The sequence below is a fragment of the Crinia signifera genome, chromosome 2 (assembly GCF_055691185.1).
Source record: "Crinia signifera chromosome 2, ASM5569118v1, whole genome shotgun sequence".
NCBI lineage: Eukaryota > Metazoa > Chordata > Amphibia > Anura > Myobatrachidae > Crinia > Crinia signifera.
In genome coordinates this window covers 335,521,421-335,547,249 of record NC_139218.1, presented here as the reverse complement: position 1 = coordinate 335,547,249, position 25,829 = coordinate 335,521,421, and the positions used below count along the sequence as shown (strand labels likewise).

Here is a 25,829-nt window from a genome sequence, read left to right as displayed (position 1 = left end):
CAACCACATGAAAAACACAGAAATACATTTTATTTGTTTAAAAAAAACAAGGTTTCAAAACATGTAACAAAGTTTGTGTACTATCTCAGATACTAAATTTGAAAGTCACGCAATCATTTTTCTGCACATATTTAGTGTCAATTACATATCATATCCCCAGTAGTGCCAATTACATATCATATCCCCAGTAGTGCCAATTACATATCATATCCCCAGTAGCGCTGTTACAAATGTCCCCAGTAAGTTTTTAGCAAAAAAAAAAAAAAATGTTTTTTTTTCCCACTTTCTGGAATGGTTCTATTTACTGCATATGAGGTCTCATGTATTAGGATAATAGCGAGAGCAATACTGTAGCTTTATCACGATAACGACACATTTGCGCTTATCCCCCAATCCAGCTCCTTCTTATGTCACCACCACACCACGGCGGCAGCCACAACAAGAAGATTCCCTCGCCTGCTACTTCCGGTCAGGTGACGACAGCGATTCCTGAGCTGAGTGGGCGGGGCTTCGGCTGTGTGTTGCTGCTGCCCTCCGCATCTCACGGTGACTGATACCGGCTGTGATCGTGCGGGCCCTCCCGCGCCCCTGACCGGCAGGTGAGTGACAGGCCACAACGTACCCGGTCGTTGGTAGCCAGGCCTTAACGTGCCCCGGTACTCTGACTGCCACCCACCCACCCGTGCCAAAACCCTCAGCTCACTGGCGGATGTTACATAACTCTAAAACAAAATATCAACATGTACAGTGCCCGCCCGCACGCCTTTCCTCGCCGCTGCCGCCCACGGTCTCTGAGCTGCACAACCGGTGTGATCAGTGTATGATGCAGAGGTGTGTGTGTGTGTGTGTGCATGTATGTATATATATTATACCATCTCATCTCATGTAATCCCATCACTCTGATCATTGCCCCGTTACTTGTCTCACTGCACTCAGTCTTAGTGCCCATGTTAAGTGCCAACTGCACAGTTACATCAGCCAGTTTCAGTGCCCAGTTACAGCAGCCAGTCTCTGAACCCACTACCCAGTTACAGCCCCCCCCCCCGTCTCCGTGCATCCTTACAGAGAACCCTACAGTGTGCATAGTTGACATGCCACTGCTGGCTGCCTGCCTCCTCTTGATTGGGAGTTGTTCGACAGTCAATAGGTTGACACATGAAAAAGGTCAACACAAGCAAAAAGGTTGACGTGAAAATGGTCCACACAGGAAAAATGTCAAAATTATACCAACTAAGTGGGCGTAGTGTTAGCGTATAATAGTGTGCCGAGCGCACATGTGTGTCCATGTCAGCAGATTTCACACAAAAAGTGAAAAACTCATTGACCATTTTCATTTCAAAATGATGCATGTGTTGATCTGAAGCTTGTTGACTTTTTCCTTATGTTGCCCTTATGATCCACACCCTCTTGATTACCTGCAACCAGCTGGTGCTCAGGAGAGCCGCCAGACAATTCTGTCATTCTCATTTGCTGACTCAGACTTGCACTGCTCAGTGTTTTGTTTTGCTTCATTGTATGTGGATGTTCTGACTAGTGGCAGCATGTTCACTAATGATTCCAGCAGTGCACAATATGCTGTATCAGTGGTTCCCTCCTACAGTATCAAAATAGTTTCTCATGGCACTCCTGGGATAAAGATGTTTTTTTTTTTTTTTTTTTTTTTTTTTTTTTATTGAATCAATGATACTTTGTCATGCCTGTGGTAGTGTACAGTTTGCTTTTGATTGTCAACACCTTTTATTACTTGCAGCCACTAGCTCTGATTTTGTCTGTCGCTTTAACATACATATTTTGATTTGGTCATGGACCACCAACCTGAGGCACCCCCTGCAAGAAGCTCGCAGTGCCCCAGGATCCCTAGGCACACAGTTTGGGAACCACTGGACTATATGATCATTTCATTTAATTGAAACTATACATCAAGCCAATCTAGCAAGCTGCACATTTCTGGCATTCATGTAAATATTAATTATCGCGTAATAAAATAATATTCAGAGTTGTCCAGATGTGTACTTGCCTGTCTGAGATCGTTCTTTTGTGCCAGAAATAGGGGTGGTGCAGGTGGGCATCCGGTACCTAGGTCGACAGTCGCTAGGTTGAACACTATCGGTCGACACCTAAGAACGGTCGACATACCACATGTACATGGTCGACACTCAAAAGATTGACACAAGTTTTTCATTATTGTTTTTACCGAATTGGTTCATACTTTACTAAACAAGTGGGTGTAGCGTTAGATTATAATACTGTACCGAGCTCCGCGAGTCACCATGCCCGAAGCATGGCGAGTGCAGCAGTACACTAACTATTTTGACATATGTCAACACAGCCAACAAAAAGAGTGAAAAACTTGTCGACTTTTTGAGTGTCGATTATGTACGTCATCCTTAAACTTATGTTATCTTAAATTATGTGTTTGTTATTTATTTACAGTTTCTTATATAGCGCAGCAGATTCTGTTGCACTTTACAATTGTAGACAGAGATAGAACAAATTGGGTAACAACAGACAGACTTGGAGGTAGGAGGGCCCTGCTGCAAGCTTACAATCTATAGGCACATAGGAGGGAAACACAAGGACAGGCACCAGTAATAGCATAGCAGTCCCACCAAGTTACAATTCCAGAAGGGAAGCTATATAATACATAAGTGCCTCAGAGGGTTATGCGTGTGGAAATATGATAGGCTTGCCTGAAGAGGTGAGTTTTCAGGGAACGCTTGAAAGTTTGGAGGCTAGTGGAGGGTCTTATTGTGTGTGGAAGGGCCTTCCATAGGCCAGGGATGGCCAAACAGTCGATAGATCCCAGTTGAATGGGATGCTGTTTTATGGCTTCCTGTGTCAGAATTTTACCTCATCAAGGCCCTTATTCTGATCTGTGCGGCCGGAGCCGCATACGTTGCTCCGGCCGCACAAACCAATCCCCGCCTACAATACGGATCGCCACGGCCGTCCGTACGCGGACGGCTGGCGATCCGCATGAAAATGGTGGGGCGTACGCCTCCACCATGGTGGGAGCTGCCCCCTGCATTCGATGGTCGGCGACCATCGAAGGCAGGGCCGCACGCTCCACCAGCTCCCGCAAGCTTAGACCACACGGACAATCGTCCGTGTGAAAGCTTGTATGGGGGCGGAGAGCTGACATCCGGCGATGTCAGCTTTCCGCCCCCATCACTGGCGTCATAGCCTCATTACCATGCATACGCCCCGCGTTTGCATGGGAACGCCCATGAAACGCTGGGCGTATGCATAGGGTAATGAGGCTATTAAGCCCCTCACGCCCCTATACGCCCCCTTTGCGGCGTATACATTTTTTGTGCGGCGATTTCGCCTGCACATGCGCAGAGTGACCTCTGCGCATGTGCAGAGTGAAAACATCGGCGGTACGGCCGCACGCGGGCCGTACCGCCGAGATCAGAATAAGGGCCCAAGTGTGGCGTACTGTAATGTGAAGTTTGTCTCATTACGTGTTGCATAATGTGTAAGGGATGGGCCCGGTACATCTTACACAAGGGGAAATGCCAGTAGATTCCCGGTAAGTAAGTGTACAAAAATACATCCCATGTTGTAAAAGTCCATCCACCCCTGCCATAAGAATTCCATGTGTTGACCTTCTGTCACTTTCAATCTAGGGTATGTCGGTCTTGTGACTGTCTACCTAGACATTGTTGAGCCATTATCATAGAACCATGCAGGTGCACACTAATGAATGCGGCTATATAACCAAGGGCCTTATTCTAGTTCACTCTTTCTGACAAAATCCTTCTTAGATGGACAAAACCATGTGCACTGCAGGGAGGCAGATGTAAAATGTGCAGAGAGAATAAGATTTGGGTGGGGTTTTACTTCAAAGTGAGATCTATATTGCAGTGTAAATATAAAGCAGCCAGTATTTACCCTGCACAGAAACAAAATAACTCACCCAAATCTAATTCTCTCTGCACATGTTACATCTGCCCCCCCTCCAGTGCACATGGTTTCGTCCATCTAAGAAGGATTTTGTCAGAAAGAGTGAACTAGAGTAAGGTCCAAAGTGTACAGCGATGTGTAAGGGCTAATATTCAAATTGTAGGGCCTGATTTGGAGGTGGATGCAAATAACGCAGGTTCTACATCTTTATATGTTAATGCCAGAGGAGGTGTAAGCTTGCCTATAGATTGTAAGCTTGCGAGCAGGGCCCTCATACCTTTGACTGTCTGTAAATTCCCAGTTTGTTGTATCACGGTCTCCTAATGAAAAGCGCAACGGAATATGCTAAGCTAAGAAACTGTTAATAAATAAAATAATACATTGTATAAGTAGATGCCTCCTGCCAGTTTTTCTGAGCCACCGCTGCCTCCAGTTACTCAGACTGACTGACTTGGAATTTGTGCTTCTGAAGCCAGTGAAGCTGTGACACCGCCATGGGCTTCACAATGCCCAGAATTCTCTGGGGTGGTGCTGGTCGCGGCCCATGCCCTAACCCCAAACTGCTGCAGCTTTTCAGGGTTTACATACATCTCTGTATACTGTGTCAGCAACCTTTGGGTTTGCGCACATCTCTGAATTCCGTGAATGCGATGTGGGTCCAGTTATGGCTGACACTGCATACTCTGCATTCAATTCTATTTAACATGCTACTAAAGCTGAAACTTTGCTATGAGTATCGGATAATAGTTACCCACTAAACCAACTTGACTAATGCTGGGTACGCACTGTCCGATAAATGCTGACAATCTGTTAAATGCTCCAATCCTTCAGGGATTATGGGATTTGGTTGTACCCATATACACTGAGCAAGTTCTATCCAAGTGTGTACAGTCCTCAGATCTCTGCAACACGATCGGCCTGATAATTGGATAATGTATACAGTACCTGGCACAAGTCTGTTATGGCATTCCATAAGTAATTAGCTTTGACGTGTTCACCTTTGGATGTAATTCTTGTTATTGCATGTTCCAATGTTCATGAATATTACATTCCTCACATGATCTACAGAATGCCCAACCTTACATATAGATTAGAGCTACAGTACAGTATGTAGTGACACACAGCCGTTTCTCTCATTGCTGGACTTCAGCTGGGACAGCGCTCGTGACGGTTCTCTGTTGTGACAGGTAAAACGTGTGGTCTAAAACAGTGGTTCTCAACCTCGGTCCTCAAGAACCCCCAACAGTTTACGTATTTCAGGTCTCCACATAGACTCGCAGGTGACATAATTAGCTCCACCTGTGATCTTTTAAAATGTGTCAGTGAATGATGGGTGCACCTGCTCGGTGACCTGGAAAATGTGCACTGTTGGTGGGTACTTTATGACCGGGGTTGAGAACCACTCTTCTAAAAGACAGCTGTAGCTTGTGAATGGTGTCATTGAGTCTTTAAGTTCTTGTTGATTGTTTTATTACCCTACACACCTGCTCAGGTGTTACACCTCAGTATGTGCAGACATGATGTGTTTTACTTTGTTTGGTTTTCATTAAATGTTCTGTATTAAACAGATGCTGAACACAGACTATGGGGTCCATAATGTCTGCCTACACCAGTCGTGCGACATCCTGGAAGCAGGCTAGTAACTCGCGTGTTGAAGAGGATGATGATTTGTTAGATGAGAAGGACAGGGAGGAAGATATTGCCCAATTTCCATATGTGGAATTTACAGGCCGGGACAGCATTACCTGCCCGTCCTGCCAGGGTACTGGATGCATTCCAACAGGTGAGGCACAAGGAGCTGCTGCTGCTGATCTCCGGTGCAGATTTCTTACTGCCCGTCTTCTCTGAACTGCTAGTAGTAGAGAGAAAATACTTCCCATATAAGTGTACATGGGAATATGAACAATAATATTACCTTTTTATTTTATGTCTGGACTAGACCTAATTTTATCTAATGTGTTTTATCTGTAACAAAGTCCTAGAATTGTTTTGTTTTTTAACTTCATTTCTGCCTTATGGTTGTTCTTGGTTTGTAATTTTAATAATAAAGAAATTAAGTTCATTTGATGTTCACTACCTATTTGGAAGATTATAATTATAATTAGGGTAGCATGAACATGGTGTAAACAGGAGTGACTAAATGCCCATAGTCTGCTGCTGGTAATACCGGCGGATGAGCGGCTTTGAGGACGGCTGTGCATAGCTCTGCGCTATGCACAGCCCCCCTCCCCCCCCCCCCCCCCCTCCATCGGAGCCGGGCAGGGGGAAAGACGCTCAGCGTGTATGCACCCCGCAGCGGTGATTGTCATCATTGTGTGATTGTCCATACACGCTGGGCATAGTGTGTATGGACCTAAAAGGTCTGGTAAAGGCCTTAAAACAGGCATGTCCAAACTGTGGCCCTCTAGCTGTTGTGAAACTACACATCCCAGCATGCCTTGCCTTAGTTTTAGCATTCCCTAATAGCAAAACTGTGGCAATGCATGATGGGACTTGTAGTTCACAACAGCTGGAGGGCCATAGTTTGGACATGCATGCCTTAAAAGGTCTGGTAAAATCTACTAAGATGTATATAATAATTAAGTGGGTATAATAATTTAATTTACTTAAAACATAATTAAAGGGAAGGATACTTGAGGCATGGGTCATTTTCGGCTAAGAACTTTGAATTCTATCATTCTAAAACATTTTTGTTTTCCTAACTGCCTTTGTTTTATATTCACTGTATTCCTGTGCATTGTTTCAGAGCAAGTGAACGAGTTGGTTGCATTAATACCATACAGTGACCAGCGACTGCAGCCCCAGAGAACGTAAGTATGGAGGAGAGAGTGTGGAATCTTTAATCATATGAGGGATTGTAACAGATAAAAGCAATATTGATTATACATCACCACAGCATCACCCCACCCTTTAGGACAGAACCTTTTTGCTTTTTATCTATGCGCCTTGGTTAAGCTGGGCACATGCCTGAAAATGTATCTGTCCAATGAAAAATTATTATTTGGATAACTTTTGCTAAATTAAATGAAAGTAAATTTTTTTCTGATAAATCTTTAGATGTGTACCCAGATTTAGGTCACAACTCACAGGGTCAGTATTCAACTGACCCCCTGCACATGGCATTTTCCCCTCACTGGGTTTTTGCAGCGACCTGAAAACCACGTGTGCGGCCGCTAAAACAGTGAGGCTCGCGGCTGATGCAGCGGGCTCCCTGCATTAGCCGCGAGCCTGTTTGGGGGGAATCCTCCCCATCATCTGAGAGTGAGGGTTCCCTTGGAACATTGAATAGGGTGAGCTGCCGGCACGGTGGGGGTTAAATGGCGAGGTTCGCTTGTTTTCTATCCACTGTTTAACCCCCTCTCTGGCTACATTGTATATGAGTCTTGGTCTTGGCTAAAACCCATGGCTGTGTGATGTTTTGGATGGTGGTGTGAGTTGGAGGACAAATTATAGCCACTTTCCCTGACTTCAGTTTCCCATTGGTCCTCTTGCTAACACCATTGTTTATTCAACAAGGCTCAAGAGGTGAACAAACTTGTTTACTAAGTGTAAGAGTCATGGTTGTTAGAACATTGGGCCTGATTCAGACCTGTTTTCTAGGCTGCGTATACTAGCGAATAGGTAAGTGCCGCCCTGCCGAATCCCCTCATTAGCATGCGAGGGGATGTGTACTCGAACACATCCCCTCGCATGCAGCCAAGGGCAGAGAAATCATTCAATGATCGCTGACCATTGATTGTTTTGTTTGTTGTTTTTTTGTTGTACTCTCCCCTTCGGTAATAAGTCAATCTAAATGGACTGTTATTTCCGCCACTGATCACCGAATACGGGGCAGGCGCTGGCGTCATGTGATGCCAGCTAGCAGGCCATGCCACGCCTGCTTTCCCAGGGGAGCAACCAGCGTTTTTATTGGCGCTCCCCTGCTCCAGCACCCTGTCCGCCCTCACCCACTCCCTCTGGAGCAAACGGCTCTGCAAGTGTCAAACTCGCCGAAGCCATTCACTCCTGGGGTTTACACATGCATGCACAAACACTTCAAACATTGAGCAGGGCTGAATTGGCCCCATAGACACACACTCTTCATTAATGCCTTCCTTTCTGTTACAGTGTTTACTTTATCACCATGTCCTATTTGATTTATAGCGTTTGTGTATCCATAGCAGGAGGCTCACGTGTTTTTTTTTTTTTTTTTTTTTTACTATTGAATGGTTTATTTAATGCCACTATATTATGCAGCACTTTGCAGGAAATAGTTAATCATTCACAATACGTGTGCTTCATGACTATTTCTAATTTGCTGTGTTCACATTTCTCAACAGGAAACTTTATGTCGTGCTTTCGGTTCTGTTATGCCTGCTGATATGTGGCCTTGTGGTTTTTTTTCTGTTTCCACGCACGGTTCTCGTAGAGGATGGTGGCGTCAGAATGGTGAAAGTGTGGTTCGATAATGAAAATCACATTGTGAACCTCGCTATGACGGTACGTTGTTGCAAAATATTTGCTTCATCTGGTACAATGATTTGCATGTTAATCTCACACACACGTGAGAGAAAAAATGACTCACATCTAGTCACATGATCCTTTCGATAGGATTACAGCGGCAACACGGCCAGTTATGGACTTCACAAGCTCTCTGAAATCTGTGCAGCTACAGTACTGTACACCATGCTTCCTGAATAAATAATAATAATACAAAAAAGAGGATCAAACAATCAGGTTGCTTCTAAAATGTAATTCTATCTTAATGTAGCTCACTCAGTGTGAGGAGAGTTGACCCCTCTTGGTAGAAAACAAACACAAGTAGAAAGAAAGGGAGCAAAAAAAACCGGTACTGAGAGCGAATGCAGTACAGAAGTTTATAAACTTTCCACTGTATTGAAGCTTTGTTACTCATCCGTAAAATGTTGGGACCCTATTTTGGAGATATTAAAGGGTTCATATGAGAGTGACCACTGACGTCATTGGGGGGCGGAGGGGCGGTGCATCTTCGGGGGGAGCAGTCAGCACTTGGAGCTAACGCTGCCTCCACCCTGTAGTGTGAATGGATCCAGGTTGCCTGGATAAAAACCCGTCTTTTAACCCGTGTCGAATTGCCAGGTTGCTGGACCTGGGATTTTTCAAAAGGCCCTTTCACACAGCACAGTGACCCAGGTGGACACTACAACAACCCGGGTCTGACCCTGGTTATTTGTGCAGTGTGAAAGGCTCCAATGTACTTTTGCTTTTAAGTTTATACCAGAAAACCGGTAAAACTGGGTCTATGCAGGATCACGCTACCATATATACAGCACTGCTCCATGATCAGAGTATCCTGTAACTGCTGACAGTTTTATGTGAAGCAGTGTCATAATGAATGAAGGCAACAGCAGGTGCATTTTAGTTATAATAAAATCAAGCCTAAAATAGTGACAAGTCTTCGTTCAACATTTGCAGTAGGCTTAATAAACAGTAAGTTGTGTGATTTTAAATAGAGCAGGTCTGGTCACATGGTGGTTACAATGAATCGCAATCCAGTTAGATTTCTAATTCTGTTTAATAGACTCCTATACTGTATAGTAGCAACATTGTGGTTAGTCAGCCAGGCTGACACCCCTCATCTGCCAATATTTATTCATTTATTCGAACGTTAAAGTTGAAGAATGAATTTCACATGCCAGTTCTTTTATACATATAATGAAAATGTTATTTCAGTCCATCTCATTGAAATCAGTACAGTTGCTGTATCGCACAAAACCCGGGAAACATTTACATTTCTCATTGAATCTTCATTGCAGCGTACTGTAACATGGAACACTTTTTCTCAGAATAAATAAAGGGCAATTAAGATGTTTAAGAAGCTTTAGATATTACCCCTTGTTATGAGTCACAATGCACCGCAGTAAATAATCTCCATATTTAAAGGATAATCATTCCTGTCCTGCAAAAGCTTAGCTAAATCTGTGCATTGTGGCTGGTATATTTGCACTATCCTATTATTGGTAGTTATTTGTCAGGAGAAACCGCCTGCGATTGTATGTCTTATGTTAGGTGTAAATTTTTTTTTTTCCATTTTTTTTTATCCTTTTGACACAACTTTCAACTTCTCTTGCAAGTGTATAGTATTAAACATTTTTATCTACCAACCCTGCGCAAATGTACATTTGTATGTTTTCAGAAAGTTAATGAATTTTTTCCTAGTAAAACCAAAAATCAATGGTTGCTGTTAGGTGTTTGTTTTTTATGACCTGCTGCTTTTAGTAAGCACTGCCTGTCTCTTTGTATTCTGGCTTCTCCATGCATGCTGTTGTCCTGGAGAGCACGGCAGGTGCAGTTTGGGTAAATGTTTGATGATGTTTCGACCCTTTATACATATCTAGGAGAATAGAGGAGCATTGTTAAGTCTTTGTGCTGCTAACATGAAATAAATAAGGCTTTATTCAGCGATGTACGGTAGGCAAATGCATTCACAGCTGCCAGGGAGTTGTATACAGAAGGCTATAATAAGTCTCCTCTGCTGCTTGTGTCATCGGTCACATATCAGGCAAACATTGACCATAGGCGTAGACCCTATGGCGGTAAGAAGTAATACACTGGAGACATTTTTAAGATATGGGATCCTAGTCGCAAGCAGTAACCCTCCCCATAATATTTGCAACTCACCTGTATATTTGCTGCCACTTTGCCATAAACTCACCCAAGTTCTCCCTGTCAGTCACTTTGCGAATCCTCTTTAAAGCTGTGTACACACAGTGCAATATGGTCGCTGAGCGACCATATTGCCAGCGATTTGTTTGTGCTGCAGCGATAAATCACTGGGTGCATGCTCCCGTGTTCAGCCCTCACTGATAGTCAACGATCAGCGGTTTCCCTCTGCAGCTCCCCCAGCAGAGTCTCCTCCGGTCGCTGAGGAAAACTGGACACTGAGCAATATATTGCACCGCGTGTACACCGCTTTAGACTGCTGGAGCAAGACCATCACTGTACATGGGCAGTGCAACTTAGGCGCATGCCCAGACCACAAATAATCTGCAATCTCTGTATAAATCCCGTAGTTAATTTTCAGTTGGGGATTCAGTTTGGTGAATTGTTTACAGTATTGCCATTAGGACAGAATTATTGTAAATAGTTATTTTTCCACTAAATTATTTGCTGATCATCCTGTTTTGAATAACTGATATATGTTGCTATTTGTGCACTGTTCAGTTTCATGCATGAGGGCAGAAATCTGACTGTGGGTGGTTTGTTCCAGGTGAGAACCTACAGAATTTTGTTACATATGTGAATTTTGTTTTTGTTTACAGAGCACACTGAAGATGACCAATTCAAATTTCTATTCAATATCTGTAGACAGCCTGATCAGCCAAGTGCAGTATATGAACACTGTCATTGGAACCCAGCAGCAGAACAATGTGTCCATTATTCAACCACTTGGCGAGAAACTGGTAGATTACATGGTTTAATTGTATTGCGTTATGTGCATTGCCATGTCTGCCATGGGCAACAGAGATTCTTTATGTGGGCCGAATTAGGTAGCCCTCCATTTTCATAGCGCTGTAGTATGCAGTACTAAAAATAATGTGACTTTGAAACTTGCAGGTTTAATATACTGTAAGCACCACATACTTAACAGAGATTTTATTCTTTACTAAATAGTCCTTTAGAAACTTTTTTTTTTTTTCATTCTTTCAAGTTAAAATAATTGGGAAAAAAAGATGCCAAGGGGCTCCCATTGAAAAATGACCTCCCAAACCAGTGGCAATTGCCCTCCATTAGTATTACTTCCCACCCCCAGTGGGAGATCCACATATTTGCAAGCTCTCTCTGTAATTTTATTTACATTTAAAATCCCTCATCCACCAATTTTCTTTACACAACCCCCAGGGCAAATCGTGTCTAGGGTAGCAGTTTCTATATAGATTAGTTCTCCATGCTGCAGTCCTATATTGCTGGGGTGAGGTTCCCCTCCTCCGACTTTGATCCCCGGCAGATGCACTGCAGAAAGCTTTTTGCATGGCATTCTGGGGTGCAATTCCAGCAGTGACAGTCGCACATCTCTACATGACTTCCTTGGGGGCCAGTGGAAATCTGCGCAGAATGGATTACATTTTTAAAAGTTGGGGATCATGGTGGCATGCAACCATATCACCTAAAGCCCAGCTGTCAATTTGGCTTTGACCAGGCCAATTAAATGGTCAGACGTATGCATGAAATATTAAAAAGCAAATGGTGTAAGGAAATACGGTGGTGTGCAGGTGAAGCACTGCAAGGATGGAAGATAAACATTCCCAATACTTTTGTTTTAGAGCACGGGTAGATGGATTTTAATTGGCCTTTTTATTGATTGATACAAGATCCTTATTTTCATTTTCCTAAGGAAATAAATTGTGATTTAACTGAAACAAAGCAAAGTTTAGATTTGTGCAGCTTATGATAAAAAAAAAACTCCCAGAAGAACATTCTGTAAAAACAGCGTTGTATTTTCCTGACCTAACATGATCTAAAGCTGGTACACACAATGCGATTTGCGGCACCGCTGATATACTCAACGATATTTGCCGTGCTCTCAGACGAAAGATGTAGGGCACACACGCCGAACAATATCATTATCTGTATTGTTCAGCGACATCACTTGCCCCCCACTGAGCATGCAGTTATTGACGATAAAGGCAGATTTGTCTGCATGTTCAGACAACAGGGGTCGTTAATGACTTACGGAAGCACGCATTATTTATGATAGTATGTACACACTAGATCAGTGGTCAGGGAACTCTGTCCTCATTACCCCACACAGTGCATGTTTTGCTGCTAACCCAGCAGGTGCACAGGTGTACTAATTACACAGACACATTTTATAAGGTCTGCAGGTGGAGTTAGTTATTTCACTTGTGATTCTGGGCCTTATTCTAGTTCACTCCTAGAGGCAAATTCCTTCTTAGCTGGACAAAACCATGTGCACTTGCAGGGGGGCAGATGTAACATGTGCAGAGAGATTTCGCTTTGGGTGAGTTATTTTGTTTCTGTGCAGGGAAAATACTGACTGCTTTATTTTTACACTGCAATATAGATCTCACTTTGAAGAAAAACTCTACCCAAATCTAATTCTCTCTGCACATGTTACATCTGCCCCACCTGCAGCGCACATGGTTTTGTCCAGCTAAGAAGGAATTTGCCTCTCTAGATAAGTGACCACTTCCAATAGTCCTTTGTCGGATTGTTCTTCAGAAAATTCAGTAGATGAAGAGCGAGGCAAAAGGTCCCACATCGGAAAATGAAATTGTCTTTTTGTCTCTTTTACACAATGATCTAATGCAGAGATTCTCGTCCTCGACCCTCAAGTTTTCCCAATAGGTCATGTTTTCAGGATGTCTTGCCTGCGGAAGCAGATGAGATAATTACTGACCCAGTAAAATTGATTAACTCTGCTGTGCGCGATCAAAGAAAACCACAAAACTTTACCTGTTGGTGGCACTTGAGGCTTGGATTTAAGTGCCCCACTCTAGATCAGTGTTTTTTCAAACCCGGTCCTCATGAAACCCAAACAGTACATGTTTTCCAGAACATCTAGCTGGAGCCCAGTGCTGTTAATTGTTTAACAAAATAGATCTACAGGTGGTACTATTTAGTCCAGAGGAAATATTGAAAACCTGCACCATCAGGGCTCAATTAGGACTGCGTTGGAGAATGCATGTCTAAATCAATGTTTTGTAACTCCAATAGTCACGGATCCCTAACAGTACATTATATTCCAAATCTCCTTAACTTACTATCTTTAATATCACAATCATTTGCACCTCCTGTGGATCTTTTAATATGTCAGCCAGTAATTGATACACCTATGCACCAACTAGAAGATCTGGAAAACATGCACTGGAGTTGGGAATCACTAGCCTTTATCTTCAGTGGCTAAGTTGAAAACCCCTAGGAACGGATTATTGTACCCATGCTTGTACATTTTGATTACATCGTTTTTATTAAGATGCAAGGTAATACATTTATGTCTTAATAGCTACTTCAAACAATATAATTGGTGATCAGTGTACAGAACGTAATGGCAATCTGTATGTTTTCTAGGTGAATTTCACAGTGAAGTTGGAGTTGGGTGGAACCTTATCTTATTTATAGTGAGTATTGCACCTAGAGGGAAGTTTATTGCTAAAACATGATGCTGATAATAAAATTGTAATGCTGAAGGAAATTGATAAAGTCAGTAAGAATTTGTGCTGTGGTATTTTTTTGCATTGCTACTAAATGCCACAGGTATAACCGCTGTATGGGCTCCTGGCACCCTTGGAGTTGATAGACTCATAATTTTGCTGCAACCATACAAGATAGAAGGGTCTGATAAGGTTCTTATTGTCTGATTATTCAATGACATAGGTCAATTCAATTTGTACTTTACCAATTTGTACTTTCACGGTACTTTACCACAGTATTCAACTACTCGCGGTAAAGTATCGTGAATGGAAACAGAAGTTGCCTAGTGCTTATTATTGGGGCTCCCGACTTCTTCTTAAAGCCTATTTAATGCCCAGTAACAGCGTTAAATGGCATTAACTCACAAAATCTGTGTTTAAGTTCATGGATTTATGCGTTAGTGCGGTCGAGGCACCATTTAACACTCAAGTTATCTAGGATCAATCTTTTGACCAGCTGAGAAAAGTAACCAATTTGGATTAATACACGCTACATGATTTTTTTAAAAAAGCTATCGCTCAGAGAGGGCCCTTCTGAGCGGTATAGTTTAGTTTGTATGCTCAATATCATGAACGACACCACACACATACACGCGCACACCTTGTAGTTTGTGCATACAGCATAATCTGACTATATCGTTAGTGACTGCATGCACAGGGGGTGACCTGGTTGCGTCACTGAACGGTATCGTAATTGTGTATGTACTATTAAATTTGCAGAGCGGCATCGCCAGTGCCGCTATTCGGCTACTGTGTACAGGGCTTTGGTTCTTACATGTCATTATTAAAAATAAAAGAAGTTTACTTTAAGGTTTTGTCATGATTTTGTGTCTGGTTATAGTTTCAATTTAAATGTTACCATTTGTCATTTTTTATGAATATTCATTTGTAAGTCTGTTTTGTCTATGTTAAGTTTACTCTGTTTTTGTTTTAGTAACTTCTGCACTTTTCAGTCGGTGAAAGTGCACAACATCGTTGTATTCATGCGGTACGTATAGATTTCTGTATTCTTTTCTTTTCCCTCCATGTATTATCTTGCTCAGACCAGTTTGTGCATCCCAAATGTAGCTGTTTTGACTGTGAGTTTAAAATAGCTTAAATCAACACATTCATATCCACACTTCATGCAAATATATTACTAACTAGCCCACATGCTATATATGAAGAACTTGGCAAACAGTATATAACCGTTAATTCGCCCTTTGCTTTCACTGTGATTACCTAGTTAGTGTACCCGTTTTCTTATGACTAACCCTGTTACTATAGCCCACATATTGGAAATAACCTTATACGTGAATAGAAGACAGGTTCTTTGTGGTAGTTCTCTACCTGCAAACTGTTAAATAAGAAATCATCCTAAATCTAAAACTCTTTTGAGTTTACATTGAGTTAAAATAATATTGACCTCACTATTAGCGATCCTCAGTCATCATGTACCCCACTGGCTGTAGCAGTTCATGTTGTAAAGACACAACCATGAAACATCAGCCATCTAAGCAGCCCTATGGTGATGTAGAATGGCTACTGGTAGTAATGCTGTGTACACACTGAGATTCTGACTAATTAGATTTTTACTATATAGTCAAAATCGAATAGAAAGTTAGTCATAATTGCACAGTATTAAGCCGCATTCGATCTAAATTTGTGGAGCCGCATATCGGGGTCGAAAGCAGAAATAGACGTGCAAGGAAGCCTATTTCTGCTAGATTGAAAGGAGGGCCACGCTGCTCAATGCAGCATGGCCACCGCATTGTCATCCCCCTCCAATCAGTATCAGTGGCCGCCAGATCGCACCGGGTGTACACACCTTAAAATGTCAGAGCTTATGTAGCTTTGATGGAGATCCATAAACTGTTCCGACACACCTGTGTATTTGCTGCCACTCCTATTACTTTATTACTGTGGTCCCTGATAATCAGCAACTTTGACCTGCGGGTGCCCCAGCCAGAAGGAGACCTTGACATTGGGAGCCATGACTTGTGGGAACCCGACCAGTGAAGGCAGTGTATATAAACGGTCACCATATGCAGATATCTTTCAAGTGTGTGCCCAGCATAAAACATGTGCAGACCACTGATAATTACTCAACCGCAAAAATAAAGTGTATTGCGTACATCCCTGAATTGGGCCCTTATAGCTTTCCTTGTTCAATTCACACAGATGTGCTGGAGAATTAGGTTTAGGGTTAGACCAGCCATTCTTTTTCCGCACAAATGTATTCTTCTGTAATGCCTGAGGTTTTATATTTATTTGGAATGGTATGAAATGTGTTTTTATTTGTTCTTTTAAGTCGGTAACTTTTCCCTCGTTCCTCGAACAGAACATCAGTGAAGTTATCCTACATCGGACACACGTCGCAGAGCTCCTTGGAAACCTACCAATATATTGATTGCGGAGCTAATTCAACTTTACTAACCGACCATCATGCACTGTAAAGGGAACGCAGAGCGAAGCACAGCACGGTCACCTTTTACTTTTCACTGTGATTCCTCCATAGACAGCATTAAACGAATACCACTGCAGGAGCTTGTAGCACGTGTTTACATTAACGAGTGATGGAATCTGCTCCAACGCTTTCTTTTAACTGCGCAGCGTTCGATTAATCACAATAATGTAACTAATTTATTTTACAGTAGTTCTGGGAAACCGTTTTCTAATCTGCATTATTTTGTATTGCACTGGTGGACCTCTTTTTGTGTAGTTCATTTTAATTGATTGAATGCACTGGCCCTTTGCTTGCCGGGGGACTTTTTTGCAATTTTATACTCTGTTTGTGCACATAACCTGTATCACCCGTCAAAATACAGTCTCCCAACGTAATTAAATCAAATTCCGTTCAATTTTCAGTACTTCCTTAAATTTAGGTACTTACATTTTAGGTACATAAACGGCTAAAATATTTGTGCACCCGGTAAAGCTTTCAGTAAACTTGATGGCAAATATTTGTTCTCCTTGATTTTGATTCCTTAAATATTGAGTTGTCAAAGCCCATTTAACATACAGTAATATAAAACAAGCTAGTAGCAATTCTGGAATAATTGTTATCCTTGCAGTTGATATTTTAAGTGCACTGTGACTAAAAATGCTTTGTCTTCATTGTGTTTATTACAAGGGATTGTAAATGCTGTATATAGCTTTTAGTTTTTTGTTTTTTTTTTCTGTACAGTTTGACCACAGTCTCTCTTAAGGGACTGAAGTTGTTCAGTTATAATGGAACCCACAACCCTGCCCAACCTGGTATGTGGTCCCTGGGTCCACAATGTCTAGGTCAAAGTCACTAGGTCGACCACTAATGGCTGACAGTGACTAGGTAAACACCTTGAAATGGTTAACATACCATAGGTTGGCATTGACAGAAAGTCTACGCAAACTTCAGGTCAAAATGGACCATGCCTTAAGCATGACAAGTTCAACGTCCATGTCAACATAGACACCAAACACCGTGAAAAACTCACATGGACTTTGTGGGTGTCGACCATGCCCATGTTGACCTTAAGCTAATGTCAATTTTTAAACTATAGTATGTCGACCATTAATTGTCGACCTACACTTTGTCTACCATTTATACCATACCCGCTCAGCATGTGTTCCTAAATTGTTATACGCACACTGTATGGCAAGGACAAACACAAGACGGAAGCTGTGTAAGTCCTTTGATAAAACCTGTGGCATTTCCTGAAACCAAATTTTTATGCATCCTAAGTTGTCAAAATATAAAAAGGGAGAATCAGAGACAAATGAGGGTTAGTATGCTTTTAGATGTTCCCTTTGGCTCATGACTTAAAGGGCTGGTGCTGTGCACTTTTACCTCAAATAATAAACTACAACTCCCAGCGTGGTCTGCTGACAGCTACAGTGTAATAACTGCTCAGGAGCTGCAGGCAGACCACCCCAGTTCTAACCATCAGCTTCTTCATGTTCTACAACAGAGCAACTAGAAATGTGTGAAATCTGCCAATTGCATTGAGAACCCTGCTCTCTTTCAGGGGTTCTCAGTCTGTGGGAACCCAACATGGCATTTTCCTGTTTTGGCAAGGGATAATGTATGCAGAATGGATAGGCTAGTAAATACAAATAGCGATTAAACGTTTATGGATAGGAGGATGGGTATTGTGTTTTTAAGGTCTACTTGAAGGTAACTTTGTAAGAAAGCAGTTGAAGGCAGCTGATGAATCTGTAGGGCACCAGTTACTATGGAGACCGCAGATTGCCAGGCCTACATTGTACGTACAGTAAGGTGAAGTGTTACAGCTTTTTAACAATGTTGGCATTATTACTTTAAATATGATGCTTAACAATCATGCTTAAAGATAAAATGGCGACATCATTAACATTCTGGAAGTAGCCTTTAAATGAGGTCTGTTTTATGGCACTGGCCTTCTAATAGCCTCAGATTAAGCAAAAACATACGTATCCCAACGAGTAACCCTCTATTACTCAGTCAGGCTAAATAAACATTTTTTTCAAGTTCAGTGTCTTATGTGATTAAAGTTAACACAATGTGCCAACTGAACACATAGCTCAATAGGAGTCCTTTGGCTGCATTACCAAAAAGGGCCCATATTCACCAGGCGAAAAAATGCCAAAGATTTGCCTTTACAGTATTCATTTTTGTGTACATATTCGCCCATGCCCTTTCACGTTTTTCTTTTGTGGGGGGCGAATCGGCATGGGTGAAAATTGACGAGAATTCGCCAAAACCACATGAATTTGTGGCAGTTTCACCGGTACACGTGGTTTTTGACACTGCTGGATTTAAATCCGCACTGGGATTGAATAGTTGAATCCAATTCGCTCCCCCCCAAAAAAGCGAAAAACTGCCATTTGATCACCTGGCAAAAAATATCAGCCAGGATTGAATATGGGCCCTAGTGTTTGATTGATTTAAGTTACATCAATATGATCCATGGTCTAGCTCACTAAGACTGGCTAGTATTGGTTGCTTGTCAGGCATGCAGAGGAAATGCCGGTATTACAAGCCGTTTGTGGGAGGGATAAATGTCCAATCACTATACATTGTGGAATGTCATTAATAAGGGGGCAACACACATAGATCTCATATTATTGCAAACCTAGTTGTATACCGTTGGCTGAAAATCTGGTTGCTGTATCAGCAAATGTGTACTGCTTCAACTCATTATTGTCTACAAAATAGCACTTTGAACACTTAACTTAAATACCCAATAGATCCATACCATGTGTAATTCATGCCAAATAATTTGACTTGTTTCCCCCTCCGATTGTCTTACAGGGGGTTGGGAACATTTGGTCTACAGCATGATGGTCAACAGACATTAGGTCAACATGGGCAAAGGTCAACATGGTTATAGGTCAAAAGGTCATTAGTTCGACAATGTCTAGGTCGACATGGGGTTTTTCACTTTTTTTAACCTGAATGTCAACACAGTCGACATGGACACAGTTTAAAGTGCACTACATCCCCTCGCATTGATCGCTATGCATCGGGCAAGGTGCCTCGCTACGCTCGGCACACTATTTAATTCTCCCACCACGCCCTAGTGGATGGTAGGGCATGAAATGCCGCCTGTCGGCTCAAAAAACAGTGAAAAACCACATGTCCACCTTTTGACTGACGAACTAATGACCTGTCGAACTAATGACCTTTCGATCTAGAACTATGTCGACCTAATGACTGTCGACCATCATGCTGTAGACCAAATGACCGCATCCCGTTACAGGAAGCCTGGGGACTTGTGTTTTTTTTATTATTATTATTTTATTTATTTATTTCACAAATTCAGGCATTGCACCAGCCTAATGTTTTTATTTTGCTTTTGTTGTATAATGTTTGAACATCCGTATATTTGCAGTTTGTTATATAATCAATCTAGTCCTTAATGCAATAACGAATGTGACATTTACAATTCAAGAGTTTTCTTTTTGTCTACATTAGAGTTTTACATAATTGTATGTTATATACGGAGCTGGGGCAATTTAAGTTGGAACAGATGCTTCTTACTGTTATAAACCACTGATCTTCCTGTCCTGTGCATACAGAACGTAACTTTAATTCTAATATTCACATTCTAACAGTTTGGGTTGTATATATTTTTGTTTTTGCCATGTTAATAAAATAGTTTGCCTTTAATGTTTTGATCTTTGTTTGTTTTAAACTTTTCTTTTTAATTGTTTTTATAAATTTTGAAGTATTTTCATTCATTTTGTGTAATTATCCTCTACTACAATCACTGGAATAAAGTGGCAAAAGAAATGTACATTTGGTTGAAAAAAAAAAAGTGTGGATGCAGTCAGGATCCTGGACAGCAGTATCCAGATGGGCATTTGCAGACTAGGCTACTGGTAGTTTCAAACACCAAGATGCCTACGGGTGTGGTATGTTTCTCCGACAGTCGGGATCCCGACAGTCATTATCCCGACGTCGGGTTCTCGACTGCCCGGACTCAGACAGCATGGCCAGCGCAACAAAGCCCCTTGCGGACACGGTGGCTCGCTATGCGAGCCACCTATTCTATTCTCCCTCTATGGGGGTCGTGGACCCCCACGAGGGAAAATAGCCGACGGCCCTCGGGAACCCGCCCTCTGTGTTTTAACAGTCGGGATCCTGACGTCGGGATCCCGTCCGGCACCCAAAGCCTACAGCTCAGACTACTGCATACGTATTGCAGTATGTATGTAGCCTGTGTATGCAGAGGTGTATATACCATGCTTGTTTTCAACTCCAAATCAGGCTATTTTAATATATTTTCTTGAGATTCGGTTACAACCGGAATCCACACTGCAAACTCAACTGTGGCAGTTGTGAATACATTATTCCAGCATTCTGGGCTCTGGAGGTTTCCAGTTTTGACTAAAGGGTTATTCTGGTTCACTCACAAAGGCACAATCACTCTCTAATGGTCAAAACCATATACACTGCAGGTGGGCAGATGTAACATGTGCAGAGTTAGATTTGGGTGTTTTATTGTTTCTGTGCAGGGTAAAGACTGGCTTCTTTATTTTTAAACTGCAATATACATATCAGTTTAAAGTACAAACCCCACCCAAATCTAATTCTCTCTGCACATGTTACATCAGCGCCACTTGCAGTGCACATGGTTTTACCCATTAGACAGTGATTGTGCCTTTGCAAGTGAACCAGAATAACCCCTTTTTGAGCTAGGCAAAACACTGCAATCTAGCAGGATAGACCGTGCATGCACTGTCTATCTGCGGGTGTTGACTATAGGACATACACACAGTGATCTGTGCTTCTAGTCAGAAATGGAGCTTAAATCGCCTTGTGTGTATGCCCCATTAGAGTCAGACCTCTGAGCGGCTGAACAAATGGCAGTTTGGCTCGCCTTCATTCATATCCTTAGCATCTGACGCCATTGAACTGCCTCCGAGCTGTTACAATTCTGACTTGTTGCTGCACACTGGCGGAGAGCTGTCCTGTAGTGCTGCAAACATTTATAATAAGGTTACATTATTTGTGTTTGTTGTTGTTGTTTTTTAGCCATTAAACCTTATTAATAAATAAATCCTGTTTGCTTTCACCTCATGTAAAATATTAAGTTTCCCTAATGGTGTACACCAATGAACTAATGACAGTAAAGGTAAAAATAAACACAATCTGCCAATGGACCGTAAGGAGTAAATTTACTAAGATGGTGGTTCTATTTCAAATGAGATGTTGCTATGAGCAACCAATCAGTGTCTTATTAGCATCTTCTGGAAGATAATAGAGAGAATCAGATTTTTAATAAAACTCCCATCTTAAGGTGCGTACACACGGGGGCGATTTTGAACAATATCGCGGGAAATATGGTCGCTAAGCGACCATATTCCCCACGATGGGAGTGTGCACCGGCCATATATCGCCGGGTGCGCGCTCCCGTTTTTACCCCTGTAGTGATCGCTGGTCGCAGGAACATGCTCCTGCGACCAGCTGATTACCACTGCGGTGCTCCCCCGGCAGTTTCTTTTTCATCAGCGACCATCTCTGGTCGCTGATGAAAAGGAGAAACTGAGCAATATATTGCTCAGCAATATATGGCTGAGCAATATATGTCCCCTGTGTGTACGGGGCTTTAGTCAATTTCCACCCAAATCTCAGACAAAAAAATGTTGTGGAAATGTTTAAGGAATATTTAGTCACTGGGTCAGATTTATTAAGCTCGGTGAAGTGATAATGTGTCTGGTTTTATCACCGGCCAATCAGCTCCTAACTGTGAAGTTACAGGCTTGGTTTGAAAAATTACAGGTAGAAGCGTTTTGGCCGGTGATAAAAACCAGACAGTTTATCACGTCACCGAGCTTAATAAGTCTACCCCTTTATGTTCAATTTCAAAATACTGTGTTCCTTTTCAATTCTGGATTATACTTGGCTGTCAACTGGTGGTAGAACCTTTGCAGTTGAGTATAATGCAATGGTGTACCATTTTATACTTCTGAGGTGGTCATCAAGTACCACAGCTGCTGCTTCATGGCAATAGAGTGCCATGAAGCAGTGCTTTGCAATAGACCTTTGACCACTTGTCAAAAGGTCCCATCTCAGAGCCACTTCTACACACTGTTTTGTCACTGCTCATCATGGTTATAATAAACTTACTACTTGCAAGATTCTGCTTGAAGACTGACAGCTGCTACATGCTGTGACCTGTGATATACAGATAAAAGCTAGACTCTAATCTGTATATCAAACCCTCAGAAGTAATTGCTTCCAGACACCTCTAAAGGAGCCTGTTATAGGCAGTAACTACTCTTACCACCTAGTGTACAGTTGGCAGTCAGATTCTAGAGCAGGGCTGGCCAAACCGTTTTTTTTTAAATCTACCAACCGTTTTCCAGATCACCTAGATGGTGCACAGGTGTAGTCACTACCACACTCAGATTTTCAAATACATTGTTTCCTAACTGACACATTCTACAGATCCAAAGGTAGCCTGCATAACATGAGCTGTAGGTAGATCTCGATTACTGGTTTGGAAACCCCTGGTCTAGTGAATTATTCATTAAACCACCGCTTGCTTCAGATCATGTTTATGCTATATATTTAAAAGGGCATTACTTTTACTAGCAAGGAACAGTTAGTAAAAGCATTGCCCTTTTACAAAGCAAGCATAAACACAAGCAGAAGTGATAAGGTTATATGACTCTTTGTAAATAACGTTCTCTAGTGGACTACTGCTCGTCCCTCCCTGTGTCACCCAACATCCTACACAGATCCACTCACAAACCAAAGAGGAGATTGGGCCTTAGATGAGACACGGGGAAGTCACACTAGCCTTATAAATGATGGATCAAAAAGGCTACTTAAATATAAAGGTTAACTATAGAATAGAACTCACCTAGGTGGTTTAGATTGTATTGTTAGTGTTACAATGCCGCTCCAATTCCCATGAGCAGAAATGTTAATGTCGCCATGTCAGTGGGTCCTACATCCAGAGAGCGTAGCATACCTTCTTCCTGTATAAGACTGTACCTTGGAGAACTTACCACACTGCTAATATACTTTGAGCATCACGAGTCATCCTGGACTGTTGAAAGGGGCAAAAGTTTTGATCTTTCCTGGCCAATATGTATATAAAAGATCTACAAATAGCAGCAGAGTAATCCAATTGGCAAATAATATTTTCCTCTCCACTGCTTTTCCCTTAAAATGCTGTCCACTCTTTAGGTACATGTCCTGGGTTCTCCTTTCCATGGCGTTCCTTCTAGAGGTGTTGTACAGGCTGTGCAGAGAAACGCCACAAGCTCTCCAGACACGTCTGTGACTTCTAAATGCACAATAGCATTCAGATATAAAGCACCACTCGTGTGTTGGCTGCTGTTCTGTATCTGCAAGACTAGTGAGATCTGTGTGCACATGTCCTTGTGCCTGAGGAAAAAGTGGTGCTTTCTGGAATATATCCTATGCAAAATAAGTTCTACGGTGTAGCTTTTCCCTCAGGACATAATGGGATTAGAAGACCTTGCACACACATTCTACACGGATACTCTAATAGACATTAAGGGGTAGATTTATTAAGCTCTGTGAAGTGATAAAGTGTCTGGTTTTTATCACCGGCCAATCAGCCCCTGTCATTTTTCAAACCAAGCCTGTAACTTCGCAGTTTTATCACTTCACTGAGCTTAGTAAATCTAACCCTAAGTAACTTGATAGAGCAGGATCATGGGTGAACTTGGGTGTCCTTGGTTTGTTTCTATGGAAACTACACCAAGGTTTGCCCTCCTACCACTCAAAGTAGGTGATCCTTTGACACGCCCCTCCCCCTTCCTTTATAAAGGAGGCTTGTTCATTGCATGTCCTTTTTAATGGTTGACCAAGCCACTCTGTGGTGGCTGACCACATCCATTATCAGTCCCTTATACTACATTACCTGGTAGGCCCTTCACACCTGAGTTCAACACCTTGAGTTAACATTTTGTGGGGTAAAAAAGCAAGCCCACCCTCGCTGCAAGTAGCCACCTTAGAAAAAGAAGGTTTACATGGTCCCAGCAGGTTAATTACAATATTTTACTTCAGTAGCTTTAAATTGTATACTGAACATTTATACATGCATGAGAGTATAATGGTGAAAATACTTTGCTGTTTCTGTAACTAGTTGTGCTTTATGAAAACTCACACTACATTTAATGACCATGGAGCACAACAATGCTACTATCCCTGGTTACTAGTGAACTGTTTCTCCTGTGTATATTTATTTCTCTGACCGTGTCATCCTTTACTGTGCATAAGTAAATTACTCGTAGGTTCTGATGCAAAGCTGTATGGAAATCAGGCATATGTGTCCCTCATTCTAGGCGTGACCTATTCCACCCAGTCTCGCGACTGCCTCACTTGGTACCTTTCACGAGTGGCATAACCTAGTACCGAGGCCGCTCTCCCTACCTACCTCTTTATGTCGTTGCCATGCTCACTTCTTTCCCGCACTTCATTTCACACGCTTGTCTGTGTCCACCTCCCTCTAGACCAGTGGTTCTCAACCTTGGTCCTCAGGACTCCCCAACTGTGCACGTTTTGCAGGTCACCCCACAACATCACTCATTATTCACTGACACACTTTAAAAGATCGCAGGTGGAGCTAATTATTTAATTTGGGATTCTGTGAATTATTTCATCATGCACTGTTGAGAGGTCCTGAAGACCAAGGTTGGGAACCACTGCTCTAGACTAAACTCCTTGGAGCAAGGCCCTTTCCCCTCCTGTTCTCACAAGCCTCTTCTTGCATTTCAATTACAGCTCTCTTACTCACCTACCATCTTCCACTGATAGCATGCGGACACCTCCTTTGCGTCCCTACATCTCAGCTGTATTGTGTACTAAGAGTTGTGCTGCTTATTGTTCCCTGTGCTCTGTTTTTGTTCCTCAGTTACGTTTAGTTCTGTGGACACGGTATTGTTCTAATATGCGATATGTCTGTGGTGCTGCGTACAGCTTGTGGCGCCTTTTTATAAATAAAATGTTATTGTAATAATAATTAAATGCATATATTTACCAGTATGCAACGTTTGGTGCGGACACCTTCTCTATAGAAACATATACTAACTTTAGTTTACTACTAGTCATCTATCTGTATGCACTTAACCTACATAAGGTATCATAGATGCATCAGTACGCAGGAGTTTTTACACTTATGATCAACTTTGTACAGCCTGCAGTCCCGTAGAGGATCAGTGATATGACAATATTCTGAACAAATCCTATTAAGCAGTGGCGGCTTCTGTCTTTAGACTTAAGGGGGGGCTGCAATTTCCTGGGTACTGCTCATTGCAAACCGTCATTAA

At 42.2% G+C, this 25,829-nt stretch overlaps 1 protein-coding gene across 2 annotated transcripts; it reads left to right on the top strand.

Annotated features, from left to right (window-relative positions):
• Positions 1-439: 439 nt before the first annotated feature.
• Positions 440-20,187, top strand: TMEM106C (transmembrane protein 106C). 2 transcript variants are annotated; one of them, XM_083169498.1, is made up of 8 exons: positions 440-599; positions 5,475-5,689; positions 6,653-6,716; positions 8,226-8,385; positions 11,187-11,327; positions 13,957-14,006; positions 15,013-15,066; positions 16,399-20,187. In XM_083169498.1, exons 2-8 carry the CDS (start codon positions 5,491-5,493, stop codon positions 16,511-16,513), a joined length of 783 nt encoding a protein of 260 aa, XP_083025624.1. In that variant the 5' UTR covers positions 440-599; positions 5,475-5,490; the 3' UTR covers positions 16,514-20,187. The 2 variants fall into 2 exon arrangements, with proteins under 2 accessions (XP_083025624.1, XP_083025625.1); XM_083169499.1 differs by lacking the exon at positions 440-599 and adding an exon at positions 676-831.
• Positions 20,188-25,829: the final 5,642 nt, after the last annotated feature.